The sequence below is a fragment of the Daphnia magna genome, linkage group LG10 (assembly GCF_020631705.1).
Source record: "Daphnia magna isolate NIES linkage group LG10, ASM2063170v1.1, whole genome shotgun sequence".
NCBI classification, from domain to species: Eukaryota; Metazoa; Arthropoda; class Branchiopoda; order Diplostraca; family Daphniidae; genus Daphnia; species Daphnia magna.
The window spans coordinates 6,565,207-6,590,116 of NC_059191.1; the positions used below are offsets into that span (position 1 = coordinate 6,565,207).

General features: G+C 39.7%; 5 protein-coding genes, 1 long non-coding RNA gene and 1 pseudogene across 6 annotated transcripts; 3 read left to right on the top strand and 4 right to left on the bottom strand.

Moving 5' to 3' along the window:
* Positions 1–695: 695 nt before the first annotated feature.
* On the top strand, positions 696–2,754 carry LOC123466355 (chordin-like protein 2). Its single transcript, XM_045180413.1, has 5 exons — positions 696–816; positions 935–1,064; positions 1,426–1,550; positions 1,639–1,735; positions 1,815–2,754. The coding sequence occupies exons 3-5, from the start codon at positions 1,446–1,448 to the stop codon at positions 2,000–2,002; spliced, it is 390 nt and encodes a 129-aa protein (XP_045036348.1). The 5' UTR covers positions 696–816; positions 935–1,064; positions 1,426–1,445; the 3' UTR covers positions 2,003–2,754.
* On the bottom strand, positions 2,573–4,077 carry LOC123477085 (chitotriosidase-1-like). The gene is made up of 3 exons (XM_045180412.1): positions 3,855–4,077; positions 3,337–3,789; positions 2,573–3,268 (listed from the first exon to the last, which is right to left on the bottom strand). The coding sequence occupies exons 1-3, from the start codon at positions 3,958–3,960 to the stop codon at positions 2,676–2,678; spliced, it is 1,152 nt and encodes a 383-aa protein (XP_045036347.1). The 5' UTR covers positions 3,961–4,077; the 3' UTR covers positions 2,573–2,675.
* A 671-nt stretch (positions 4,078–4,748) lies between these two features.
* Positions 4,749–6,532, bottom strand: LOC123466334 (annotated as a pseudogene).
* A 1,768-nt stretch (positions 6,533–8,300) lies between these two features.
* LOC116933473 (E3 SUMO-protein ligase ZBED1) lies at positions 8,301–9,691 on the bottom strand. The gene is made up of 2 exons (XM_045180414.1): positions 9,028–9,691; positions 8,301–8,966 (listed from the first exon to the last, which is right to left on the bottom strand). Exons 1-2 carry the CDS (start codon positions 9,396–9,398, stop codon positions 8,480–8,482), a joined length of 858 nt encoding a protein of 285 aa, XP_045036349.1. The 5' UTR covers positions 9,399–9,691; the 3' UTR covers positions 8,301–8,479.
* Positions 9,692–10,956: 1,265 nt separating this feature from the next.
* On the top strand, positions 10,957–13,104 carry LOC116936024 (chitotriosidase-1). Its single transcript, XM_045180415.1, is given in 5 exon segments — positions 10,957–11,563; positions 11,648–11,833; positions 11,916–11,948; positions 11,951–12,133; positions 12,197–13,104. Coding segments are annotated over 5 exon segments (1,197 nt in total). The 5' UTR covers positions 10,957–11,454; the 3' UTR covers positions 12,883–13,104.
* Positions 13,105–13,771: 667 nt separating this feature from the next.
* On the top strand, positions 13,772–15,278 carry LOC116936025 (chitotriosidase-1). Its single transcript, XM_032943245.2, has 3 exons — positions 13,772–13,996; positions 14,062–14,514; positions 14,583–15,278. The coding sequence occupies exons 1-3, from the start codon at positions 13,891–13,893 to the stop codon at positions 15,173–15,175; spliced, it is 1,152 nt and encodes a 383-aa protein (XP_032799136.2). The 5' UTR covers positions 13,772–13,890; the 3' UTR covers positions 15,176–15,278.
* Positions 15,097–17,635, bottom strand: LOC116931624. Its single transcript, XR_006652358.1, has 5 exons — positions 17,035–17,635; positions 16,787–16,916; positions 16,301–16,425; positions 16,116–16,212; positions 15,097–16,036 (listed from the first exon to the last, which is right to left on the bottom strand). It is a non-coding gene; the product is annotated as an uncharacterized LOC116931624 (long non-coding RNA).
* Positions 17,636–24,910: the final 7,275 nt, after the last annotated feature.

A 24,910-nucleotide genomic window follows, 5' to 3' on the forward strand; every position in this document is an offset into this window, starting at 1 on the left:
TTTAAAAGAAAACCAGGTAACTCTCCGAAACAGTTGGGCTATTTTTGTTTAGGCAGTTGAAGAATAGTGAACTCTATCCCTTATTAATTTTACAGTTACGGCTGCTTTCAAATGCGACGGCGGCTGCTGAGATTTCGGGGGTAGGGACTAGGGGCTTACCCACCACTGCGTGGCTTGAAAGAATGGTCACGGGACCATCCCACTGAGCCAATGAAAACCCTGGAAATGGTACCGTTTTCTGGTACGGACCTCTCCGTACGTACGTGGAGACCATGTTGAGGATACTGCCTATGTCGTTTGTGCTATTCCTTGGTGACATCTAGCCGTAGTCGTATCAATTTTAACGCCAAAGCTTTTTTAAGGGAACGGACGGTAAGTCTACAGGTATCAATTAATCTTTTGTAAGAATTCCTAGTCAAAAGAAAACAGTAATCTTGGACCCTTTCAGGCTGGGTCACTTTTATTGACTTTTGTTCACACTCTCTGCCTTTGGGTTGTACTAAAAAAGTATTTTGCCTAATGAAGCGAAAGTATTTGATAGTGACATGGGTCATTGCAACGTTCCACCACCACCCTGCTGCCGTGAACGATGGCCAAGGACGAAAAGAGGAGTAGTAGATACCAGAGGACAATAGTGGGCATGACGATAGAGGTGGGAGAAGAAAACATAACACGTGCTACCATCGACTTGTTAGTCTTCCACTAAACAGCGAGTCGTTGACACAACATTCGGCTCTCTCGCTCGTCTCCGCAAAACTACGCTCACCTATTGCACGCGTCATCAGTGATTGACTGCTGTATGCAGGAATATATACGGTAACCCTGCATAAATTAAGATTTCCTTTTGACTAGAGCGGACACATAGTTGGGACGGGGAATTTTCAAATGATTTTTCCCGCGTTTTACATTTCGTGTTTTTTCTTTTTTCTTTTAGGAGTTGTCAGAGATTTTGAAAGACAACACAATCGTTATGACTAATCATAGACACACGTGCGGAATAATGAAGACGTTGGCCGCCACTTGAACGACGGTTTTTGTCCTCTGGTTCCCGTCATTAATAACAGGTACGACACACGCAACTGACAAAGATCCGAGGCTATTATGCATGCACGTGAAATGGGATGCGTTTATTTCCGTTCGTCAGTCAACCGAACTAGTCTATGCATTAAAGACAACAGTCTCTAATGGCTTGCACATGCAGGAGAGATGGGAACGACGAGAACTGTAATTAAATGTGACACTTGATTGTTAGTGTGCTGTTCTTGATTATAGAGCCTTTCGTCCAATTTTGTTTTTCATGGAGTCGATGATGTGAATTGCAAAGCTCACAAGACATGCCAAAAAGTCGAAATTAGATTACGTATTGAAAATGCGTGTAGAACAAAGGACTGAGAATGGAATTACATAAATTTGGTTTGCTTTTAGCGGCTGAGCTCTCGGATGGAATGGTCTGCACTTTCACGTCGGCCAACTACGCGGTCGGTGACGTCTGGTATCCGAGACTGGGTCAACACGGGACCCTCCACTGTGTCGCATGCGTCTGTCAAGAGGTGAATTAAATTGTATTTGATCAAAGAATATTAAATTCAGGCAGTCTTTTCACTCGCACTCTTTCGTTGATAAAAATGATTTTGGCAGGGCGGGAAAATCAATTGCACTATCCAAAATTGCAGCGGTCCCGAATGCACCGGGTCCGAATCGTCCGTCGAGAATCATTGTTGTGCCCGCTGTTCCAGTAAGTCCGCTTTCTTCGAATGCCATCACAGGAAAACCAACATCGATTAAAGTTTGCATTTTTCTTTTTCTGCTTTTAGAAGTGGGGCAAGATGCGAAATTGCCAACATCCATTACAACTCCACCAGCTCCGGCGCATTCGACTCGCGTTTTGCAGGAAAACGTTCGGGTGTCATCATTTTCATTATCGGATTTGAGTAGCAGTTCGACGTCATCTGGCGTCACATGCTTACATAATGGCAACGTCTACCGTCAAATTAGCAACTGAAAATGGAAAAAACAAAACATTTGACACTACCGTTAAAGGTAATCTCGGGAGGTCACGTACAACACGGAATTGATTTGTACCACCAGAATTCTGCTGTCCCGCATCAGGGATTCGCGTCTATTAAAAGAGTTTTCGGATTCCTCGATTCCTCCTCCGGTATCCGTAATAATATCGTAATCCCGCGGAACTCGAATACGCTGTTCTATGGCGCCGTTTTATGGCGTTGTGTAGATTTGATGTGGGCTGCTATCACGCAATCATGTAGAAGGAGTACGTAATTTTCTTCTTCAAATTAAAGATCGCTACTTGGGTGCTGAGAATTCATTTAAATAAAAAGACAAAATGTCACCTCGTGTGTTTGGCCGTTAACCCAAATGTCATTTTAAACAAATTATTATTTTTTTTCCTTCTTGAATTTGAATCGACAGAATGCTGAAATACGTTGATATGTGCATCAACGAAGATTTAGTTTATTTAGCCCATTCAGTGACGTGTAAGAATCTAAGATGATGCCATTCTTGTGCAATCTTTCCAATGCTAAATCTCAGTGTACATTCAGCAAAGAAAACATCATGCTATTAACTTGTATTTAAACTGAATCTATACATCTGATTTTATGCAATTTGTTTCCGATTTTCATGATTGCTGTCGTTTAGGAGTGTAAGATAATTGATTAAGCCACGACGATACGTGAAATGGCTGTCAACAGGGGGTTCATTCCGGCTCCGCAAGCGCCACGGTAATCGTCCAAACTGATTTCCCACACCATAGCTCCACCTAATCCTTTGGAAAGGACGTAGTTGCTCTTGGTGGTGAGCATGGTGATATCGTCGTAGCCGATCCAATTAACGACGTCGGTAGGCGACAGAGCGTACGGTCCAATGAACTGGTCCGGATCTTGAACAACTTGCCAGCCTTCGTTCTGAACAGCCTGGCAGATTTCAAAATAGCTTACGTAACCCTCTTCCTTGGTAAAAGGACCTGGAGCGCCAACGCCAACGGCCGGAGCAGGTGGAGTCGTTACTGCTGATGCGAGCTTCCAGCTGCGTCCGTACAGCGGCATACCGAGGTTGATTTTAGAAGCGGACAATCCATTGGTAATCCAGTGATGGACGCTGGATTCTACGTTGTAGTCAATCGTTTCAAACGATCGTTTACGCAGAGGAGCGTGATGGTCAGCCACGTCCGGTTCCCACGATCCGTGCATATCGTACGTCATCAAATTAATGAAATCAGCTGTTGTTTCGAGAGCTGGAATGTCGTAGCCTGTTCCAATAATTAGAAGACATGAGACAATCAGTTGGAAGAATAGTGATGGATATTATTTGGTGTACCAAGATCGGTGGTTATAGGAGCAACGGCAGCGCTAAGGATGTAATTGAACGGAGCGAACGCATCTTTCAAAGCAACCATGAGGTTGATGAATCCGGTCTTGTCGGCATCGGACTTGGGGTACTCCCAGTCCATGTCGAGCCCGTCAAACCCGTATTCTTTTAAAAGGCTGACGACTGAGCCGACAAAAACGTCGATATTCTCTCTACTTGCTACTAGTTGAGAATACTTATCGTTGATATTGGAGTCTACCCATCCGCCAACGGCCAACATGGTCTTCAGACTTGGGTTCTGGCTTTTCAAGCCGGTGAATTTACGATAGAATTCTTGATCGATGTCTACGGCTGGATTGTTGGGTTTGATCTTGAACGTGGTTTCGTCGAGGTCAGCGAAAGCGTAGACCAAATGAGTGCAGAGTTTAGTGTCAATGTTATCGACACCAAACTGCCAAGGCTCTGTCAAATTGTATCAAATAAGTATGGCACAATAAAAAGAGAAATACAGCGTAGAATCAAATTACTTTGACGTTCAATAGCCCAGTTGGGGAAATAACAAACAAAACGACCTGCCGCGACGTACGGAAAGACGCAAGCAGCGAAGACAGTTGCTAGTAAAAGCAATCTCATTTTGTTTACTTGACCGTAACTTAAAGAACAAGAAACGTTTTAAGGAGCTTTAGTCTCAGAGATTGTTGTCAAAGCTTGTTTCTTTTCTTTAATGAAGTACAATAGTCAAAACAACATCACAGCCTTTATATATGCAGAGAAATCTTGTTTGAAATTTGACGGTTAGATGCAGATTGGCTACAATGTTTAAAGTCAAACGAGCAGGTTTGTCGAGTGTCAACAAACGATGCAATGAAACCGATAAGATTACGTTTACGCGTGTGGCTTTAGATTTTTTTAAATATTTAACCTAACGTTTAAATTACGAAACATAATTTCAATGGAATTCTTGGTTAAAATTCCATCAAAATTGCAAACGTATGAGCTACGAAAAAGTTAAATTTTTCGTTTACGGTTGGAGCTCTTAAAAGGATATGGGAGGAATTAAACAAAAACATGTTCTTATTTTTACTGAGAAACTTGTAGCGCTGGAGGAACTACCTGCTTGCCAACCGTACCTGATTCCATCCAGCCGAGTGCAATGTCAGTGTCTTTTACATGTCGCATTGTTAAGTGGTGCAAAAAAATGTCATCACCATTTAGGTTAGTAATTTAAACACAACGCTGAGATCTTTTCATAAATAAAACAATAAAATTAATCAGAGTTTTCTGCGCCTCAACAACACAAATTATCTTTGTCTGAAAGAAACGTTGCGTAGAACGAATCAAGGGTCATGCATGGTTATCACATACCTTATTGCATTCATTAGTGCGATAGGGAATAATCAACTTTAATGTTATCTTGTAAATTATCGTATCCAGCACTTGCGTGCGCAGTGATTTATGTATTTCTCGTGTCAAATGATAAAGTAGCCAACAATGCATTTCGAAAGCGTTGCATCATGGAATGCTGCATTACAAAATATCGAACAAATTTAATTGCGCATTTCGTGCTGGAAAAAACAAAAGTAAAACTGTGGAAAACTAGATATAACCGGAAAACCCAAACAGGCATTGGTCTTTTGATTTAAAGACGGTAAAACAGACCCCAAGCAACAGCCAAGAATATTATGGTTGACAGTCCTAACCGAACGCTAAAAGCTGACGACGGTGCCCGCGGGATTCCCAAAGTTCGGGAGATGGCTGCCGTTAACTGGTAAGCTCCCATACCACAGCTGTTACGGAAATCATCCTGGCTGAGATCCCATACTGTAATACCACCAAGACCTCTTATGTTCCGGGCGTAGTCGCTCTTTCTCGTTACGGTGTCTACATCGTCGTAGCCCACCCAGATCTTGTTGCCCATTTGCTCAGGTGAAACGGCGTAGGGGCCAGTGGTGTTGTCGTCTTCCCCGAAGACTTGTCATCCACTTGATCGAATGTTGGCACAGATTTCGAAATAAGGTATTTGGCCCACACGACCGGTGTGTTTATTGAAAGGACCCCAGGTAGCCGAAAGGGGTGGTTCCAATTTACTAGAAGCGGGGATGGTCCAGCTACCACCGTACGTTGGAATACCCAGGTTGATTTTGTCAGCTGGCATGTCGTGTTCCAAAAAGTAATGAATTAACGAATCGACATTTCTGCTTCGAGTGCTGTACAGTGGGGCTGGATGGTCAGCCTGCCAAAATTGTTCTGTAGATCTAATTAAGTCGTAAGCCAACACGCTGACAAAATCGATATGTTGGACGATAATTTCCAAAAAGTAAATAACTGTCACGTTGAACAATACAGATAATTAGAATGCAGATGACCCAAAATGGATATTTATAATACCTTCGGCATTCGTTTCGGTATACACTGCCAAACTGAGCAATAGACCATTTTCCTGGAATGCATTTCGTAGGTGAGAAAAGAAAGGCGTGTTTGGAACATCGCTGGAAGACATATTCCAATAGATGTCTAATCCGTCGAAACGATATTTCTTTAGGTAATCCACTATCATGTTTACCTTTTTTCCCGTACTATTGGGGTTGTCCCATTTAAAATCTTCTGCTGTATGTGGTGAAATAATACATTTTAAAAATGCCTTGGTTATTCCCAAGTAATCTTATGGAAATTAAAATTGGATAAACACTATTATACTTGACACTAGCCATGATTTTCAGCTTGGGATTTTTTACTCTCGGCCCAAGTAATTTGTCGTGAGGTATTCCAGTCGATCCATAAGAATCGCTGTTTATGATCATATCGGAAGTAAATCCGTAAATGAGATGAGTACACAAGAAAGGGTCGATTTTGTCCAAACTAAAAGCACCATCACCTTCCGATTACAAAACAAACAATAGAAATAGAAGAGCATTTATGATGGAGAATTTTCGTTTCCCTTCTATGCTAACAAGCTTACCTGGGCGGTTGATCGCCGTGACATCGAGGTAACAAACTAGTCGGGTCTCTGCTTGCGATAGGGACGGAGTAGCAAACCACCAGAGGAAAGTCACGAAAATCAATTTCATTTTGAATGTCTCTCAAGTCTTTTTATGTATGCCAAGGTAGGCGTTGACTCGACAAATGTGTGAGTGACTGTATCAACATTCGAAATATCACATTCCCACTCAGGAAGCGAGAATCAGTTTAAAGTGGATATGGTTAATTGATGGAAGGACGAGGTAAGTGTGGTTTCCTTAGAACCATGAATAGATTAGAGACGAAAAATAGGGGGGCAGAATTTCCAAAATAAGCGAATTGTTGACAATGTTTTCGAAGCACCGTCCAACTTGTTGCGGGCAATTTTCCCGATAGGGATTCTGTCTAGATGAGATTATATGATCCCCATACCAATCCCCATACCAAAGCAATAAATGAAATTTAAATAACAGGAATTAATAGCCTTTGCAAAGAGCTATTCATTTATGTAAAAGTTATTAGTTTTATTCTTATAGCTTTCCCGTGAAAAAATGCTTAAACATTGCGGATTACTGGGGAGATGGGGGATTACTGGGGAGATGGGGGATTACCTGAGACCCAATAAACCGCACCGACCTAGCCGATATAAGTTTCAAATTTAAATTATTCGTTACAGGAAAACTATAGGTCCAAAATAATATATTTTGGAGTTATAGATTTCCCGCAAAACAATTATTTACATTACCTGATGTATTGGGAGATGGGGAGACCCGTCAAACCGCACCGACCTACCTGATAAATGGCGAATCAGTTTAGTACTCCAATAAGTACTTTTGTAAGCATTTTTTTACAGAAATGGACAGATATTATCAAAATATAACCATTTCTGTAATAGTTTTAAATTTTTGACTTAAAGTTTTCCCATTAAAAATTTGTATCCCGGTGAAAGGGAATGACCCTTGAATGACCCCGCACTTGGGTAACAAACAATACAGTAAATAATATTAAAAACACACCGATGTGTAAAAATTCTATTCTTAAAATAAAAAAAAGATTTACTTACGCGATGATCGATATTTAGTTGTTTTTATCGCCACCGCGAGATGGTAGTCTAAACCATCACATCTCCGTTGCAGAAGACAATAGAGGATCACACAATCTGTCAGTTTATTCAAGTTCCGACTTTCCATTCAAACATTATTGCAAATTACTAGTGTCGGCGATAATCTAACATTGGTTAGATACTGACTATCGATATTTTTAGTAGATATTAATCGATAAATGAATATTGAATCTAATATCTAAAATTTTTGTAAACAAACGCATTGCAAACGATTACGTCTGCTAATTATCATGTTTGTTGACTTTTCCTGTGATGTCTTTTGCTTATTGGTGTACGTATTTGAGGTGAGTAATAGAATAACTGAAATCTTCCGTGATTTCTGCTTAAATTCAGTCATATTACAATAGAGCAGTAAAACATCCTGCGTTGCGCGTTTTCCACAAATGCGAAAATCTCATTTGTGTCCAAGTTGGTCTGCTGCGGCTGCAGCGTCTTATGGAGAAACCATCTTCTTCACGTTAAAAAATAAGTTTTCATAAACATAATTAAGATTTTCCCCCTTTTCTTCCTAGCAGAGGGTACCCTATTCATTTTTTCATTTCCCAATTTTTTTTCTAGTCCTAGTTCTATCTGGCTTATTTTTATTTAGCTATTGTTTGTGAATGGTTTGTTGTTCATCCCCTTGTAGCAGACGAATTTCTGGCAGCAAACGAAATTCTTCGGCTAAAAGAGACGAGCAACTTACAAACAAAAATAAAATAAAAATAAAGTAGATAGAACTGGAGCTAGAAAAAAATATTGGGAAATGAAAAGATGAATAGGGTACCCAATGCTAGGAAGAAAAGGGGGAAATCTAAATTATAGTTATAAAAACTTAATTTTTAACGTGAAGAAGATGGTTTCTCCATAAGACGCTGCAGCCGCAGCAGACCAACTTGGACACAAATGAGATTTTCGCATTTGTGGAAAACGCGCAACGCAGGATGTTTTACTGCTCTATTGCAGGAAAATATTTTAAATTCATTTGGCGTGATTTAGACAACCTGAATTGGATGTTTTGGGCATTTATATCATTGTAGCAGGTAACAAACAGTTTTTTCTGCCACATGGAAGCAAGTCGTATTAATATTCCTATGCATTTTTGTTCAGAAACAGCAACATGTTTACATTGTCAGGAGAGAGTCTGTTTCTTTCCTCATAAACTAGTTCCCCAGCAGAAGAAAAAAGTTGTTCACATGGAACTGATGTAGCCGGTATGCATTGAAACTTGGTGACCACTTTTATCAATGGCCAAAACTGACCTTCGTCTCTTTTAGTTTTCCAAAACAGCAAAGGATCCGAGTTGCGAGGCTGAAGCGGTAAGATGTTATATTCTTCCGTCAGAATTATTCTGTTGGCTTCTCTGTTTGGTCCTTGGGCAGTAATGTTGGCGTTTGACATGGCGAAAGCTTCATCGTGTCCTTCCCAGATCGAAGACTTGTTTTGTTGCATAGGTTGAGCTGCCAATTGCTGACTATCTTTACCTCTCTCCTCTGAACTGAAAACGATGTGGTTTCTTGTTCTTTTCTCGGCCTCACTGGAAACCACACTACTGAAATAGAGATCCAGTTTCTTAAATCTGTATAGTAAGTTAATGTGTTAAATTAAAATAACGAGGCAATAGAAGTTAGCTTTCGTACCTGGGATCCAGATATGTGGCAATTAAGTGAGGAGTTGAATGCGTGCACGTTTTCTGACTATCTTCAAACCTTTCTTTAAGCCCCGTAATTAGAAATGTTAAAAGTTGTTTAAGGCAGTCAACGTAGATGTTTTTGTTGATATTATTCAGCCATTTTGTTATCAAAACAATCGATGGAATAACTTTGGAAATACTCGGGTAATTTTGTGAAGATAGATCCTTCGTTAATTCGTCAAACGGCTTTAATATTTCAACCGCGTTGGCTAGTATTTCCCATTCAAAGTCATCCAAATCAAAATCACGTCGATCAATGATGGGGGAGCGCAACGCATCTTGAACAAATTCTTTAGGATCAATCAACGACCGAATCATTATGAGGCTAGAATTCCATCTCGTCGCCACGTCTTGTGCTAAGACCTTAATAGTTCGGTTTTTACATAAAGATGCCAGTTTAGCAGTTGCTTTATGGCTTTGATGGGAAAATGTCACTATTGCTCTCGCACGTAAGAGAATGGTCGAGAATTCAGGAGTTTTTTCAATTGCTCCTTTTACAATCAAGCTGAGCGTGTGCGCGAAGCAATGAACGTGACGCCACCCAGCACAATTTGGTGAGCTTGCAAGTATTTTTATGGCACCAACGACATTAAAAGCGTTGTCAGTTACGACAGCCACAACTGTAAAAAATCAGGAAAACTTGATTAATGTGGCGAATGTATAAGGTTATCCTTATGGTTATCTTTATTGAAAATATTCCAAGTATCTGCTATTTCTTTCAACTTTTTGGCTAAGTTTTTGCTTGTACAGGACTCTTCCATGTGTTCAGTAGTCAAAACTCGGGATATTGGAACTAGGACTAGAAAAAAAATTGGGAAATGAAAAAATGAATAGGGTACCCTCTGCTAGGAAGAAAAGGGGGAAAATCTTAATTATGTTTATGAAAACTTATTTTTTAACGTGAAGAAGATTGTTTCTCCATAAGACGCTGCAGCCGCAGCAGACCAACTTGGACACAAATGAGATTTTCTCATTTGTGGAAAACGCGCAACGCAGGATGTTTTACTGCTCTATTGTAATATGACTGAATTTAAGCAGAAATCACGGAAGATTTCAGTTATTCTATTACTCACCTCAAATACGTACACCAATAAGCAAAAGACATCACAGGAAAAGTCAACAAACATGATAATTAGCAGACGTAATCGTTTGCAATGCGTTTGTTTACAAAAATTTTTGATATTAGATTTAATATTCATTTATCGATTAATATCTACTAAAAATATCGATAGTCAGTATCTAACCAATGTTAGATTATCGCCGACACTAGTAATTTGCAATAATGTTTGAATGGAAAGTCGGAACTTGAATAAACTGACAGATTGTGTGATCCTCTATTGTCTTCTGCAACGGAGATGTGATGGTTTAGACTACCATCTCGCGGTGGCGATAAAAACAACTAAATATCGATCATCGCGTAAGTAAATCTTTTTTTATTTTAAGAATAGAATTTTTACACATCGGTGTGTTTTTAATATTATTTACTGTATTGTTTGTTACCCAAGTGCGGGGTCATTCAAGGGTCATTCCCTTTCACCGGGATACAAATTTTTAATGGGAAAACTTTAAGTCAAAAATTTAAAACTATTACAGAAATGGTTATATTTTGATAATATCTGTCCATTTCTGTAAAAAAATGCTTACAAAAGTACTTATTGGAGTACTAAACTGATTCGCCATTTATCAGGTAGGTCGGTGCGGTTTGACGGGTCTCCCCATCTCCCAATACATCAGGTAATGTAAATAATTGTTTTGCGGGAAATCTATAACTCCAAAATATATTATTTTGGACCTATAGTTTTCCTGTAACGAATAATTTAAATTTGAAACTTATATCGGCTAGGTCGGTGCGGTTTATTGGGTCTCAGGTAATCCCCCATCTCCCCAGTAATCCCCCATCTCCCCAGTAATCCGCAATGTTTAAGCATTTTTTCACGGGAAAGCTATAAGAATAAAACTAATAACTTTTACATAAATGAATAGCTCTTTGCAAAGGCTATTAATTCCTGTTATTTAAATTTCATTTATTGCTTTGGTATGGGGATTGGTATGGGGATCATATAATCTCATCTAGACAGAATCCCTATCGGGAAAATTGCCCGCAACAAGTTGGACGGTGCTTCGAAAACATTGTCAACAATTCGCTTATTTTGGAAATTCTGCCCCCCCCCCCTATTTTTCGTCTCTAATCTATTCATGGTTCTAAGGAAACCACACTTACCTCGTCCTTCCATCAATTAACCATATCCACTTTAAACTGATTCTCGCTTCCTGAGTGGGAATGTGATATTTCGAATGTTGATACAGTCACTCACACATTTGTCGAGTCAACGCCTACCTTGGCATACATAAAAAGACTTGAGAGACATTCAAAATGAAATTGATTTTCGTGACTTTCCTCTGGTGGTTTGCTACTCCGTCCCTATCGCAAGCAGAGACCCGACTAGTTTGTTACCTCGATGTCACGGCGATCAACCGCCCAGGTAAGCTTGTTAGCATAGAAGGGAAACGAAAATTCTCCATCATAAATGCTCTTCTATTTCTATTGTTTGTTTTGTAATCGGAAGGTGATGGTGCTTTTAGTTTGGACAAAATCGACCCTTTCTTGTGTACTCATCTCATTTACGGATTTACTTCCGATATGATCATAAACAGCGATTCTTATGGATCGACTGGAATACCTCACGACAAATTACTTGGGCCGAGAGTAAAAAATCCCAAGCTGAAAATCATGGCTAGTGTCAAGTATAATAGTGTTTATCCAATTTTAATTTCCATAAGATTACTTGGGAATAACCAAGGCATTTTTAAAATGTATTATTTCACCACATACAGCAGAAGATTTTAAATGGGACAACCCCAATAGTACGGGAAAAAGGTAAACATGATAGTGGATTACCTAAAGAAATATCGTTTCGACGGATTAGACATCTATTGGAATATGTCTTCCAGCGATGTTCCAAACACGCCTTTCTTTTCTCACCTACGAAATGCATTCCAGGAAAATGGTCTATTGCTCAGTTTGGCAGTGTATACCGAAACGAATGCCGAAGGTATTATAAATATCCATTTTGGGTCATCTGCATTCTAATTATCTGTATTGTTCAACGTGACAGTTATTTACTTTTTGGAAATTATCGTCCAACATATCGATTTTGTCAGCGTGTTGGCTTACGACTTAATTAGATCTACAGAACAATTTTGGCAGGCTGACCATCCAGCCCCACTGTACAGCACTCGAAGCAGAAATGTCGATTCGTTAATTCATTACTTTTTGGAACACGACATGCCAGCTGACAAAATCAACCTGGGTATTCCAACGTACGGTGGTAGCTGGACCATCCCCGCTTCTAGTAAATTGGAACCACCCCTTTCGGCTACCTGGGGTCCTTTCAATAAACACACCGGTCGTGTGGGCCAAATACCTTATTTCGAAATCTGTGCCAACATTCGATCAAGTGGATGACAAGTCTTCGGGGAAGACGACAACACCACTGGCCCCTACGCCGTTTCACCTGAGCAAATGGGCAACAAGATCTGGGTGGGCTACGACGATGTAGACACCGTAACGAGAAAGAGCGACTACGCCCGGAACATAAGAGGTCTTGGTGGTATTACAGTATGGGATCTCAGCCAGGATGATTTCCGTAACAGCTGTGGTATGGGAGCTTACCAGTTAACGGCAGCCATCTCCCGAACTTTGGGAATCCCGCGGGCACCGTCGTCAGCTTTTAGCGTTCGGTTAGGACTGTCAACCATAATATTCTTGGCTGTTGCTTGGGGTCTGTTTTACCGTCTTTAAATCAAAAGACCAATGCCTGTTTGGGTTTTCCGGTTATATCTAGTTTTCCACAGTTTTACTTTTGTTTTTTCCAGCACGAAATGCGCAATTAAATTTGTTCGATATTTTGTAATGCAGCATTCCATGATGCAACGCTTTCGAAATGCATTGTTGGCTACTTTATCATTTGACACGAGAAATACATAAATCACTGCGCACGCAAGTGCTGGATACGATAATTTACAAGATAACATTAAAGTTGATTATTCCCTATCGCACTAATGAATGCAATAAGGTATGTGATAACCATGCATGACCCTTGATTCGTTCTACGCAACGTTTCTTTCAGACAAAGATAATTTGTGTTGTTGAGGCGCAGAAAACTCTGATTAATTTTATTGTTTTATTTATGAAAAGATCTCAGCGTTGTGTTTAAATTACTAACCTAAATGGTGATGACATTTTTTTGCACCACTTAACAATGCGACATGTAAAAGACACTGACATTGCACTCGGCTGGATGGAATCAGGTACGGTTGGCAAGCAGGTAGTTCCTCCAGCGCTACAAGTTTCTCAGTAAAAATAAGAACATGTTTTTGTTTAATTCCTCCCATATCCTTTTAAGAGCTCACAACCGTAAACGAAAAATTTAACTTTTTCGTAGCTCATACGTTTGCAATTTTGATGGAATTTTAACCAAGAATTCCATTGAAATTATGTTTCGTAATTTAAACGTTAGGTTAAATATTTAAAAAAAATCTAAAGCCACACGCGTAAACGTAATCTTATCGGTTTCATTGCATCGTTTGTTGACACTCGACAAACCTGCTCGTTTGACTTTAAACATTGTAGCCAATCTGCATCTAACCGTCAAATTTCAAACAAGATTTCTCTGCATATATAAAGGCTGTGATGTTGTTTTGACTATTGTACTTCATTAAAGAAAAGAAACAAGCTTTGACAACAATCTCTGAGACTAAAGCTCCTTAAAACGTTTCTTGTTCTTTAAGTTACGGTCAAGTAAACAAAATGAGATTGCTTTTACTAGCAACTGTCTTCGCTGCTTGCGTCTTTCCGTACGTCGCGGCAGGTCGTTTTGTTTGTTATTTCCCCAACTGGGCTATTGAACGTCAAAGTAATTTGATTCTACGCTGTATTTCTCTTTTTATTGTGCCATACTTATTTGATACAATTTGACAGAGCCTTGGCAGTTTGGTGTCGATAACATTGACACTAAACTCTGCACTCATTTGGTCTACGCTTTCGCTGACCTCGACGAAACCACGTTCAAGATCAAACCCAACAATCCAGCCGTAGACATCGATCAAGAATTCTATCGTAAATTCACCGGCTTGAAAAGCCAGAACCCAAGTCTGAAGACCATGTTGGCCGTTGGCGGATGGGTAGACTCCAATATCAACGATAAGTATTCTCAACTAGTAGCAAGTAGAGAGAATATCGACGTTTTTGTCGGCTCAGTCGTCAGCCTTTTAAAAGAATACGGGTTTGACGGGCTCGACATGGACTGGGAGTACCCCAAGTCCGATGCCGACAAGACCGGATTCATCAACCTCATGGTTGCTTTGAAAGATGCGTTCGCTCCGTTCAATTACATCCTTAGCGCTGCCGTTGCTCCTATAACCACCGATCTTGGTACACCAAATAATATCCATCACTATTCTTCCAACTGATTGTCTCATGTCTTCTAATTATTGGAACAGGCTACGACATTCCAGCTCTCGAAACAACAGCTGATTTCATTAATTTGATGACGTACGATATGCACGGATCGTGGGAACCGGACGTGGCTGACCATCACGCTCCTCTGCGTAAACGATCGTTTGAAACGATTGACTACAACGTAGAATCCAGCGTCCATCACTGGATTACCAATGGATTGTCCGCTTCTAAAATCAACCTCGGTATGCCGCTGTACGGACGCAGCTGGAAGCTCGCATCAGCAGTAACGACTCCACCTGCTCCGGCCGTTGGCGTTGGCGCTCCAGGTCCTTTTACCAAGGAAGAGGGTTACGTAAGCTATTTTGAAATCTGCCAGGCTGTTCAGAACGAAGGCTGGCAAGTTGTTCAAGATCCGGACCAGTTCATTGGACCGTACGCTCTGTCGCCTACCGACGTCGTTAATTGGATCGGCTACGACGATATCACCATGCTCACCACCAAGAGCAACTACGTCCTTTCCAAAGGATTAGGTGGAGCTATGGTGTGGGAAATCAGTTTGGACGATTACCGTGGCGCTTGCGGAGCCGGAATGAACCCCCTGTTGACAGCCATTTCACGTATCGTCGTGGCTTAATCAATTATCTTACACTCCTAAACGACAGCAATCATGAAAATCGGAAACAAATTGCATAAAATCAGATGTATAGATTCAGTTTAAATACAAGTTAATAGCATGATGTTTTCTTTGCTGAATGTACACTGAGATTTAGCATTGGAAAGATTGCACAAGAATGGCATCATCTTAGATTCTTACACGTCACTGAATGGGCTAAATAAACTAAATCTTCGTTGATGCACATATCAACGTATTTCAGCATTCTGTCGATTCAAATTCAAGAAGGAAAAAAAATAATAATTTGTTTAAAATGACATTTGGGTTAACGGCCAAACACACGAGGTGACATTTTGTCTTTTTATTTAAATGAATTCTCAGCACCCAAGTAGCGATCTTTAATTTGAAGAAGAAAATTACGTACTCCTTCTACATGATTGCGTGATAGCAGCCCACATCAAATCTACACAACGCCATAAAACGGCGCCATAGAACAGCGTATTCGAGTTCCGCGGGATTACGATATTATTACGGATACCGGAGGAGGAATCGAGGAATCCGAAAACTCTTTTAATAGACGCGAATCCCTGATGCGGGACAGCAGAATTCTGGTGGTACAAATCAATTCCGTGTTGTACGTGACCTCCCGAGATTACCTTTAACGGTAGTGTCAAATGTTTTGTTTTTTCCATTTTCAGTTGCTAATTTGACGGTAGACGTTGCCATTATGTAAGCATGTGACGCCAGATGACGTCGAACTGCTACTCAAATCCGATAATGAAAATGATGACACCCGAACGTTTTCCTGCAAAACGCGAGTCGAATGCGCCGGAGCTGGTGGAGTTGTAATGGATGTTGGCAATTTCGCATCTTGCCCCACTTCTAAAAGCAGAAAAAGAAAAATGCAAACTTTAATCGATGTTGGTTTTCCTGTGATGGCATTCGAAGAAAGCGGACTTACTGGAACAGCGGGCACAACAATGATTCTCGACGGACGATTCGGACCCGGTGCATTCGGGACCGCTGCAATTTTGGATAGTGCAATTGATTTTCCCGCCCTGCCAAAATCATTTTTATCAACGAAAGAGTGCGAGTGAAAAGACTGCCTGAATTTAATATTCTTTGATCAAATACAATTTAATTCACCTCTTGACAGACGCATGCGACACAGTGGAGGGTCCCGTGTTGACCCAGTCTCGGATACCAGACGTCACCGACCGCGTAGTTGGCCGACGTGAAAGTGCAGACCATTCCATCCGAGAGCTCAGCCGCTAAAAGCAAACCAAATTTATGTAATTCCATTCTCAGTCCTTTGTTCTACACGCATTTTCAATACGTAATCTAATTTCGACTTTTTGGCATGTCTTGTGAGCTTTGCAATTCACATCATCGACTCCATGAAAAACAAAATTGGACGAAAGGCTCTATAATCAAGAACAGCACACTAACAATCAAGTGTCACATTTAATTACAGTTCTCGTCGTTCCCATCTCTCCTGCATGTGCAAGCCATTAGAGACTGTTGTCTTTAATGCATAGACTAGTTCGGTTGACTGACGAACGGAAATAAACGCATCCCATTTCACGTGCATGCATAATAGCCTCGGATCTTTGTCAGTTGCGTGTGTCGTACCTGTTATTAATGACGGGAACCAGAGGACAAAAACCGTCGTTCAAGTGGCGGCCAACGTCTTCATTATTCCGCACGTGTGTCTATGATTAGTCATAACGATTGTGTTGTCTTTCAAAATCTCTGACAACTCCTAAAAGAAAAAAGAAAAAACACGAAATGTAAAACGCGGGAAAAATCATTTGAAAATTCCCCGTCCCAACTATGTGTCCGCTCTAGTCAAAAGGAAATCTTAATTTATGCAGGGTTACCGTATATATTCCTGCATACAGCAGTCAATCACTGATGACGCGTGCAATAGGTGAGCGTAGTTTTGCGGAGACGAGCGAGAGAGCCGAATGTTGTGTCAACGACTCGCTGTTTAGTGGAAGACTAACAAGTCGATGGTAGCACGTGTTATGTTTTCTTCTCCCACCTCTATCGTCATGCCCACTATTGTCCTCTGGTATCTACTACTCCTCTTTTCGTCCTTGGCCATCGTTCACGGCAGCAGGGTGGTGGTGGAACGTTGCAATGACCCATGTCACTATCAAATACTTTCGCTTCATTAGGCAAAATACTTTTTTAGTACAACCCAAAGGCAGAGAGTGTGAACAAAAGTCAATAAAAGTGACCCAGCCTGAAAGGGTCCAAGATTACTGTTTTCTTTTGACTAGGAATTCTTACAAAAGATTAATTGATACCTGTAGACTTACCGTCCGTTCCCTTAAAAAAGCTTTGGCGTTAAAATTGATACGACTACGGCTAGATGTCACCAAGGAATAGCACAAACGACATAGGCAGTATCCTCAACATGGTCTCCACGTACGTACGGAGAGGTCCGTACCAGAAAACTGTACCATTTCCAGGGTTTTCATTGGCTCAGTGGGATGGTCCCGTGACCATTCTTTCAAGCCACGCAGTGGTGGGTAAGCCCCTAGTCCCTACCCCCGAAATCTCAGCAGCCGCCGTCGCATTTGAAAGCAGCCGTAACTGTAAAATTAATAAGGGATAGAGTTCACTATTCTTCAACTGCCTAAACAAAAATAGCCCAACTGCTTCGGAGAGTTACCTGGTTTTCTTTTAAAGGGGTAGAATAATCATATTGAATTACTGATCTAACTAACGGAGTAATGACATCTATTCCCCATTCTCTCAAGCGGTTAAGTGGGCGGATGATGACTTCAAGCAGGTGATTTGTTACAGGATGCCAAAGAACTTCTACCCTGTTCAGAGATACAAGACCAGTTGCCAACAGTTTTGCTACGGCAAAAAGTGAGGGCTCCTGGATTGCCGGAGAAATAGGACCCAGACAAATAGGACCCGGAGAAATAGGACCCAAAAAAAGGCCATGGAGAAATAGGACCCGGTGAAATAGGACCCCTTTTTCTGACTTTCTTTTTAGGGTCCTATTTCTCCGCTAGATGGTCCTATTTCTCCCTCCTGTCATTAATGGCTGCCTATGTTTCACAGCGTTGCTAAACTAATTTTTTTAAATATAATTAACTGAATTACCCTAACCTAACCTAACCTAACCTAACCTAACCTAACCTAACCTACCCCACCCCACCCCGCGAAACCTTTATATTTTAAAAAATTAGTTTAGCAACTTTTCATTTCCCAATATTTTTTTCTAGCTCCAGTTCTATCTACTTTATTTTTATTTTATTTTTGTTTGTAAGTTGCTCGTCTCTTTTAGCCGAAGAATTTCGTTTGCTGCCAGAAATTTGTCTGCTACAAGGGGATGAACAACAAACCATTCACAAACAATAGCTAAATAAAAATTAACCAGATAGAACTAGGACTAGAAAAAAAATTGGGAAATGAAAAAATGAATAGGGTACCCTCTGCTAGGAAGAAAAGGGGGGAAATCTTAATTATGTTTATGAAAACTTATTTTTTAACGTGAAGAAGATGGTTTCTCCATAAGACGCTGCAGCCGCAGCAGACCAACCAACTTGGACACAAATGAGATTTTCGCATTTGTGGAGAACGCGCAACGCAGGATGTTTTACTGCTCTATTGTAATATGACTGAATTTAAGCAGAAATCACGGAAGATTTCAGTTATTCTATTACTCAACTCAAATACGTACACCAATAAGCAAAAGACATCACAGGAAAAGTCAACAAACATGATAATTAGCAGACGTAATCGTTTGCAATGCGTTTGTTTACAAAAATTTTAGATATTAGATTCAATATTCATTTATCGATTAATATCTACTAAAAATATCGATAGTCAGTATCTAACCAATGTTAGATTATCGCCGACACTAGGCGTAACGTGTTTTTATTTGTGAACGTCATCTACCGGTAGCCTATACATTTGTATGAAAAAGTTACAAACAGCTGAGCTATGGTTAGATACTAGATATATCTGTAAATATCGATTATCTAGAGAAATCGTGGAGATATCGATATATCTACATTGAAGTTAGATTATCGCCGACACTATTTGTTACTGTGTTACTTTTCTCGGTGCCTCTCATGCAATGGGAAAGCTTTGACTGTGGATGTTCCCACAGCAGTGAAGATACACTTGTATCTCACCATTTATATGCATAGACTATGTTAAACATAGATTTAAAATGTTTTTAAATTAGTCATCGCAGCGATTCGAACACGGGACTCTAAATCCATAGCGAACATCATTACCACTGCGCTATATACATTCAGAGAACGCCAAAGTTTGAGGGATGAAAGAATCGACGATAGGTGGCACTAAGATCGAGTGCTTGGCTATAGAACCATTTATTTATAGAACCGCGCACAGGCCGGTATATGATGCGAATGCATATAATTGCGAATAATGTAATAATGCGAACAGAACAGTAAAAGAACGGCTAAAACTAGGGGCCCTCACTCCTTTCGGGAAGTTTACAAGAAAAATAGTTAAAAGTAAAAATAGTTAAAAGAAAATAAAGTATTGTTACCACCCCAACTTTATATTTTGTTGTTTACGTTAAGTTAAAAAAGTATAAGGCAAATTGAAAAATAAACTTGATTTCCGTGATTAGCATTCAATTCTAAATTGAAATCATGTATTTTAAGCGAAAGTTGAAATTTGGCCAAAAATGGAAAAGTGGGAAGGGTATAGCCTTCCCACTTTTGTCAAAATCTGCGAAAAACGACATCTCATAGAATTCGACAAAAATCACACGGATTAATCCAAATTGAACGTTGATTTCAATTAAGTTGTTGTTTTTCTCGTTAAACCACCTGGAAAAAAAATCAAAGTGCTGCCTTTTTTAAAAATTAGTTTGGGGTTTTCTGATTCCAAGTGTTTGCCAGAGATAAGGAGATGGCTCACTCCACGTAAAGCCCAGCAGTCGACATTTTCCCTCCTCCCCCTCTCTAGCAGACGAATTCGACTGCGCTGCTCCTTTCGGCCAGCTCCGGAATCATGGCTGTACTTGGCGGTAAGGGCGGTATGGTTTAAAACGTGAAGGGGGAGTGCTACTGGGAAATCCTTACCGTCAAGTACAGCCATGATTCCGGAGCTGGCCGAAAGGAGCAGCGCAGTCGAATTCGTCTGCTAGAGAGGGGGAGGAGGGAAAATGTCGACTGCTGGGCTTTACGTGGAGTGAGCCATCTCCTTATCTCTGGTGTTTGCTACTCAAGATCCGTTTCATCCAAAAATCGATTAATTGAGTAGAAAACTAATATTTTATTCGAATTAGTTTCTCATTTTGGTTGTAATTTCCCGATAGGGATTCTTGCAAAACGGAATGGCATACTACATGTCTCCTCATGAATCACGTCGACCGACCCCACATTTTTTCTGCGATTTCTCCCGATAGATGGTGCTATTTTTTCCGCAAAGGGTCCTCCATTAATCTTTTAAACGTTTTATCACCTTCTAAGTTAGAACGCGGACAATGGTATCGTCTGGTATGGAAGATCATCGAGTCGTGCTCCCGTAATTTTGGGCTGAACGGTGAGAGATTTCCGAGCGATTTAGACGACCGACCCGAGTTTCGGGTATAATTTTTTGACAACAGATGGCGTTTAAATCAGGCCACAAACTTACTTTTGAAGACCGGCTTCCGGCGTCGCCTAGCAACGGACTTCATATGAAAGGCCGTGTACATGAACGATTTCTATTCCGTTTACGTAAGGTCGTTGTGTTTTGTTAATCCATGTTTGGAGATGTGGATGTGGGGAGCTAATAAATGCCCAGTGCGTTCTGTTTTAAACATCTTTTGGCTACTCGTTATTAAACTCAAATTTGCCATTTCTTCGTAGCAACCTGAGGGACACTCTTTTTCACGACACACACGATTGATTTTCACTAGACGTCATTTGAATAGTACAGTACAGTCTATTTGCTGATTTGCATGTTATTTCTTTTTATTTAGTTTTAGTTTCTATTTGCTGCCAGACAATGTTTTATATCTTAAGGTGCAGTTCTTATCCGCAGCCGTGGATAAAATCTGCTCGTGGTGCTGATCTGCACAATGGCGGCTTCATGTAAACAATCTTGAAATGACCTATCAATAGTAATTTTGGTTTGAATTTGGCTTTCACATGCAAGTCTATGACAAATATTTATATTAGCTAAACTGTTAGCCTATTGAACATCGGACTACACAGTATTAAAAGACTCTTCCCTAGGTTTTCCTTTCCTTAGGTTGTAGACAAGATGGTTCAAGCCGTCTTAACTGTTCCAGGAATTTCCAGGGTCTTGTATGACCGGACAGCGAAACCACCCGGGCCAACGAAGTGGGAATGATTTGATTTACGAACGTTGCTTAGACAAATGATCTCCGCACGATCCCCCTTCCCACTTTTTCATTTTTGGCCAAATTTCAAATTTTGCTTAAAATACGGGATTTCGATTCAGAATTGAAAGAAAATCACGAAAATTAGATTTATTTTTCTATTGGTCTAATAGTTTTTTACTTAAACGTTAAAAACCATAAATTAAGTTGGTGCGCTAACAGCACTGTTTTCTTTAATTTTTTTAACGGCTAGTTTAACGAGAAAACAAATGACTAAATTGAAATCAGCATTCAATTTCGATTACCCCGTGTGATTTTTGGAGAATTTCAAGAGATTTTTTGGCCGATTTTAACAAAAGCCACTTTTTCATTTTTTGTCAAATTTCAGATTTCGCTTAAAATACATGATTTCGATTCAGAATTGAATGAAAATCACGGAAATTAGGTTTATTTTTCTATTGGTCTTACAGTTTTTTATTTAAAAGTTAAAAACCATAAATTATGTTGGTGCACTAAAAGCACTGTTTTCGTTAATTTTTAATACGGCTGGAATAACGAGAAAACCAATGACTAAATCGAAATCAGCGTTCAATTTCGATAATGCTGTGTGAGGAGAATTTCAAGAGATTTCGTTTTTGGACGATTTTGACAAAAGCCACTTTTTCATTTTAGGCAAATTCGAATTTTTGCTTAAAATACATGATTTCGATTCAGAATTGAATGGAAATCACGGAAATTAGGTTTATTTTACTATTGTTCTCATAGTTTTTTATTTAAACGTTAAAAACCATAAATTATTTTGGTGCGCTTACAGCACTGTTTTCGTTAATTTTTAAAACGGCTGGTTTAACGAGAAAACTAATGACTAAATTGAAATCAGCGTTCAATTTCGTTTACCCCGTGTAATTTTTGGAGAATTTCAAGAGATTTCGTTTTTGGTCGATTTTGACAAAAGTGAGAAGGCTATACCCTTCCCACTTTTTCATTTTCGGCCAAATTTCAAATTTTGCTTAAAATACATTTTTCGATTCAGAATTGAATAAAAATCTTGAAAATCAGGTTTATTTTGCTTTTAGTCTTATAGTTTTTTTTTACGTTAAAAATCATAAATTAAGTTGGTGCGCTAACAGCACTGTTTTTGTTAATTTTTTTAACGGCTGGTTTGACAAGAAAACCAATGACTAAATCGAAATCAGCGTTCAATTTCGATAATGCCGTGTGATTTTTGGAGAATTTCAAGAGATTTCGGCTATATCCTTCCCACTTTTTCATTTTTGGCCAAATTTCAAATTTTGCTTAAAATACATGATTTCGATTCAGAATTGAATGAAAATCACGGAAATTAGGTTTGTTTTTCTATTGGTCTTACAGTTTTTTATTTCAACGTTAAAAACCATAAATTATGTTGGTGCGCTAAAAGCACTGTTTTTGTTAATTTTTAAAACGGCTGGTTTAACGAGAAAACGTTAAAAAACCTAACCCTAAACCGTCATGGACGGTTCGTCAATAAAAATGATTACGGTACGGCCTGGTTTACCCAAGAACCCGACCCGACCCACCCGACCCCAAAATCTTTTCGAAATTCAATTTATTAAGCCGAGATAAGCTTTGATGTAATGTTATTGTTGACCTGCGCCATCTATACCTGTTACAGTTGGAAGGCATTTGCTGGGTCCACATCAAAATTTTGTAAAAAAAAAAACAAAAAAATTTGGCGTAAATCTTATTTTACGGTAGGCTTCTTCTATTTTACCTATTTCCGTTAGGGTCATAACTGCGCCCATATGAGAATTTCAATATATTAAGTATAACTATTCCGGATTTATAATCATATATATATTTTTATATTTTTTATATTTCTTATATTTTCATATTTTTTCATATGTTTTTGTATTTTTTTGTATTTTCTCGTATTTTTTGTATTTTTTGTTAAAAGTATTGGGGTGAACGAATATTTTTTCGAGTTGACAACCCCCCGCAGATTTGTCAAATACCTTAGCATCTTTTTCCAATCTTTCCAATGGCACTTGGTTGGCATCAAGACATCATCAAGAGTTCAAGACATCCTACGTTCCTTGTTCCAAGAAGCAGGAAAATATTTCAGATACAAGAGTTATCTAAAGAAAGTCCACAGCTGCAAATTTCCTTAAGGAAAGAGTAGTTTTAATACTTTGTTCAATAACAGTTTAAACAGTTATTGAACAAAGTTTTTGTTTGTAAGTTGCTCGTCTCTTTTAGCCGAAGAATTTCGTTTGCTGCCATAAATTCGTCTGCTACGAGGGGATGAACAACAAACCATTCACAAACAATAGCTAAATAAAAATAAACCAGATAGAACTAGGGCTAGAAAAAAAAATTGGGAAATGAAAAATGAATAGGGTACCCACTGCTAGGAAGAAAAGGGGAAAATCTAAATTATAGTTATGAAAACTTATTTTTTAACATGAAGAAGTTGGTTTCTCCATAAGACGCTGCAGCCGCAGCAGACCAGCTTGGGCACAAATTAGATTTTCGCATTTGTGGAGAACGTGCAACGTAGGATGTTTTACTGCTCTATTAGGAAATATGTCATGCTAATAGGGATCGGGCCCGACCCTAATCGGGGTGCATTTTGCCAACCGGGTTTCAAAATTCGGGGCCATGGCGGGGTTCGGGGCTCAGGGTGAAAATTTTTGAACCCCGATCTCATTCGGGGTTTAATCGGGGGCCTAATCGGGGCTGCAACGCTGATTGCAATCAATCGATCGACGTAAAAACATAATCGATCGAGTCGAAATTGATTATTATGATGAAAATCTGGGAGTTCGCCCCGGTTGCCCCGATAAAAACCCGACCCAAATTCGTAATTTAAATTCAGGCGCCATTTTTGCAAATGGCGTCAGGGCAAGCGGGTTAACCTCGATTTTTGCCCCGCCCCGCCCTGGCTGACGAAATGGCACCCTGATTCAGCCCCGATTGCCTTTTCCCGGGGCGGGGCGGTTAACCGGATTATGGCTAATTGGGGCCGATCCCTACATGCTAATAACATGAAGACGTATTCAAAATATTTTTATTCATAGTTATTAATCTATACTATTCTTTCCAGAATCAGTTCTTTGTACCGTAAGATAACCCAATCTCCATCTATTGAGCTTAGCAGGCGAATTTCATTCGTTTCCACTTTCCCCTCCAACCCAAACTGCCTCACCATAAATCCCTTCGGGAAACTAAATACCTTCGGGAAATTTGAATAAAATTTTAGTTTTCCACTCAATTAATTGATTTTTGGATGAAACGGATCTAGAGTAGCAAACACTTGAATCAGAAAAACCCCAAAACTAAGTTTTAATAAAGGCAGCACTTTTTTTTTTTACAACATAAAAAGATATGAAAACTATATACGATTTAAGTTTTCAATTCAACGAAGATCACAAAAATGCACTTTG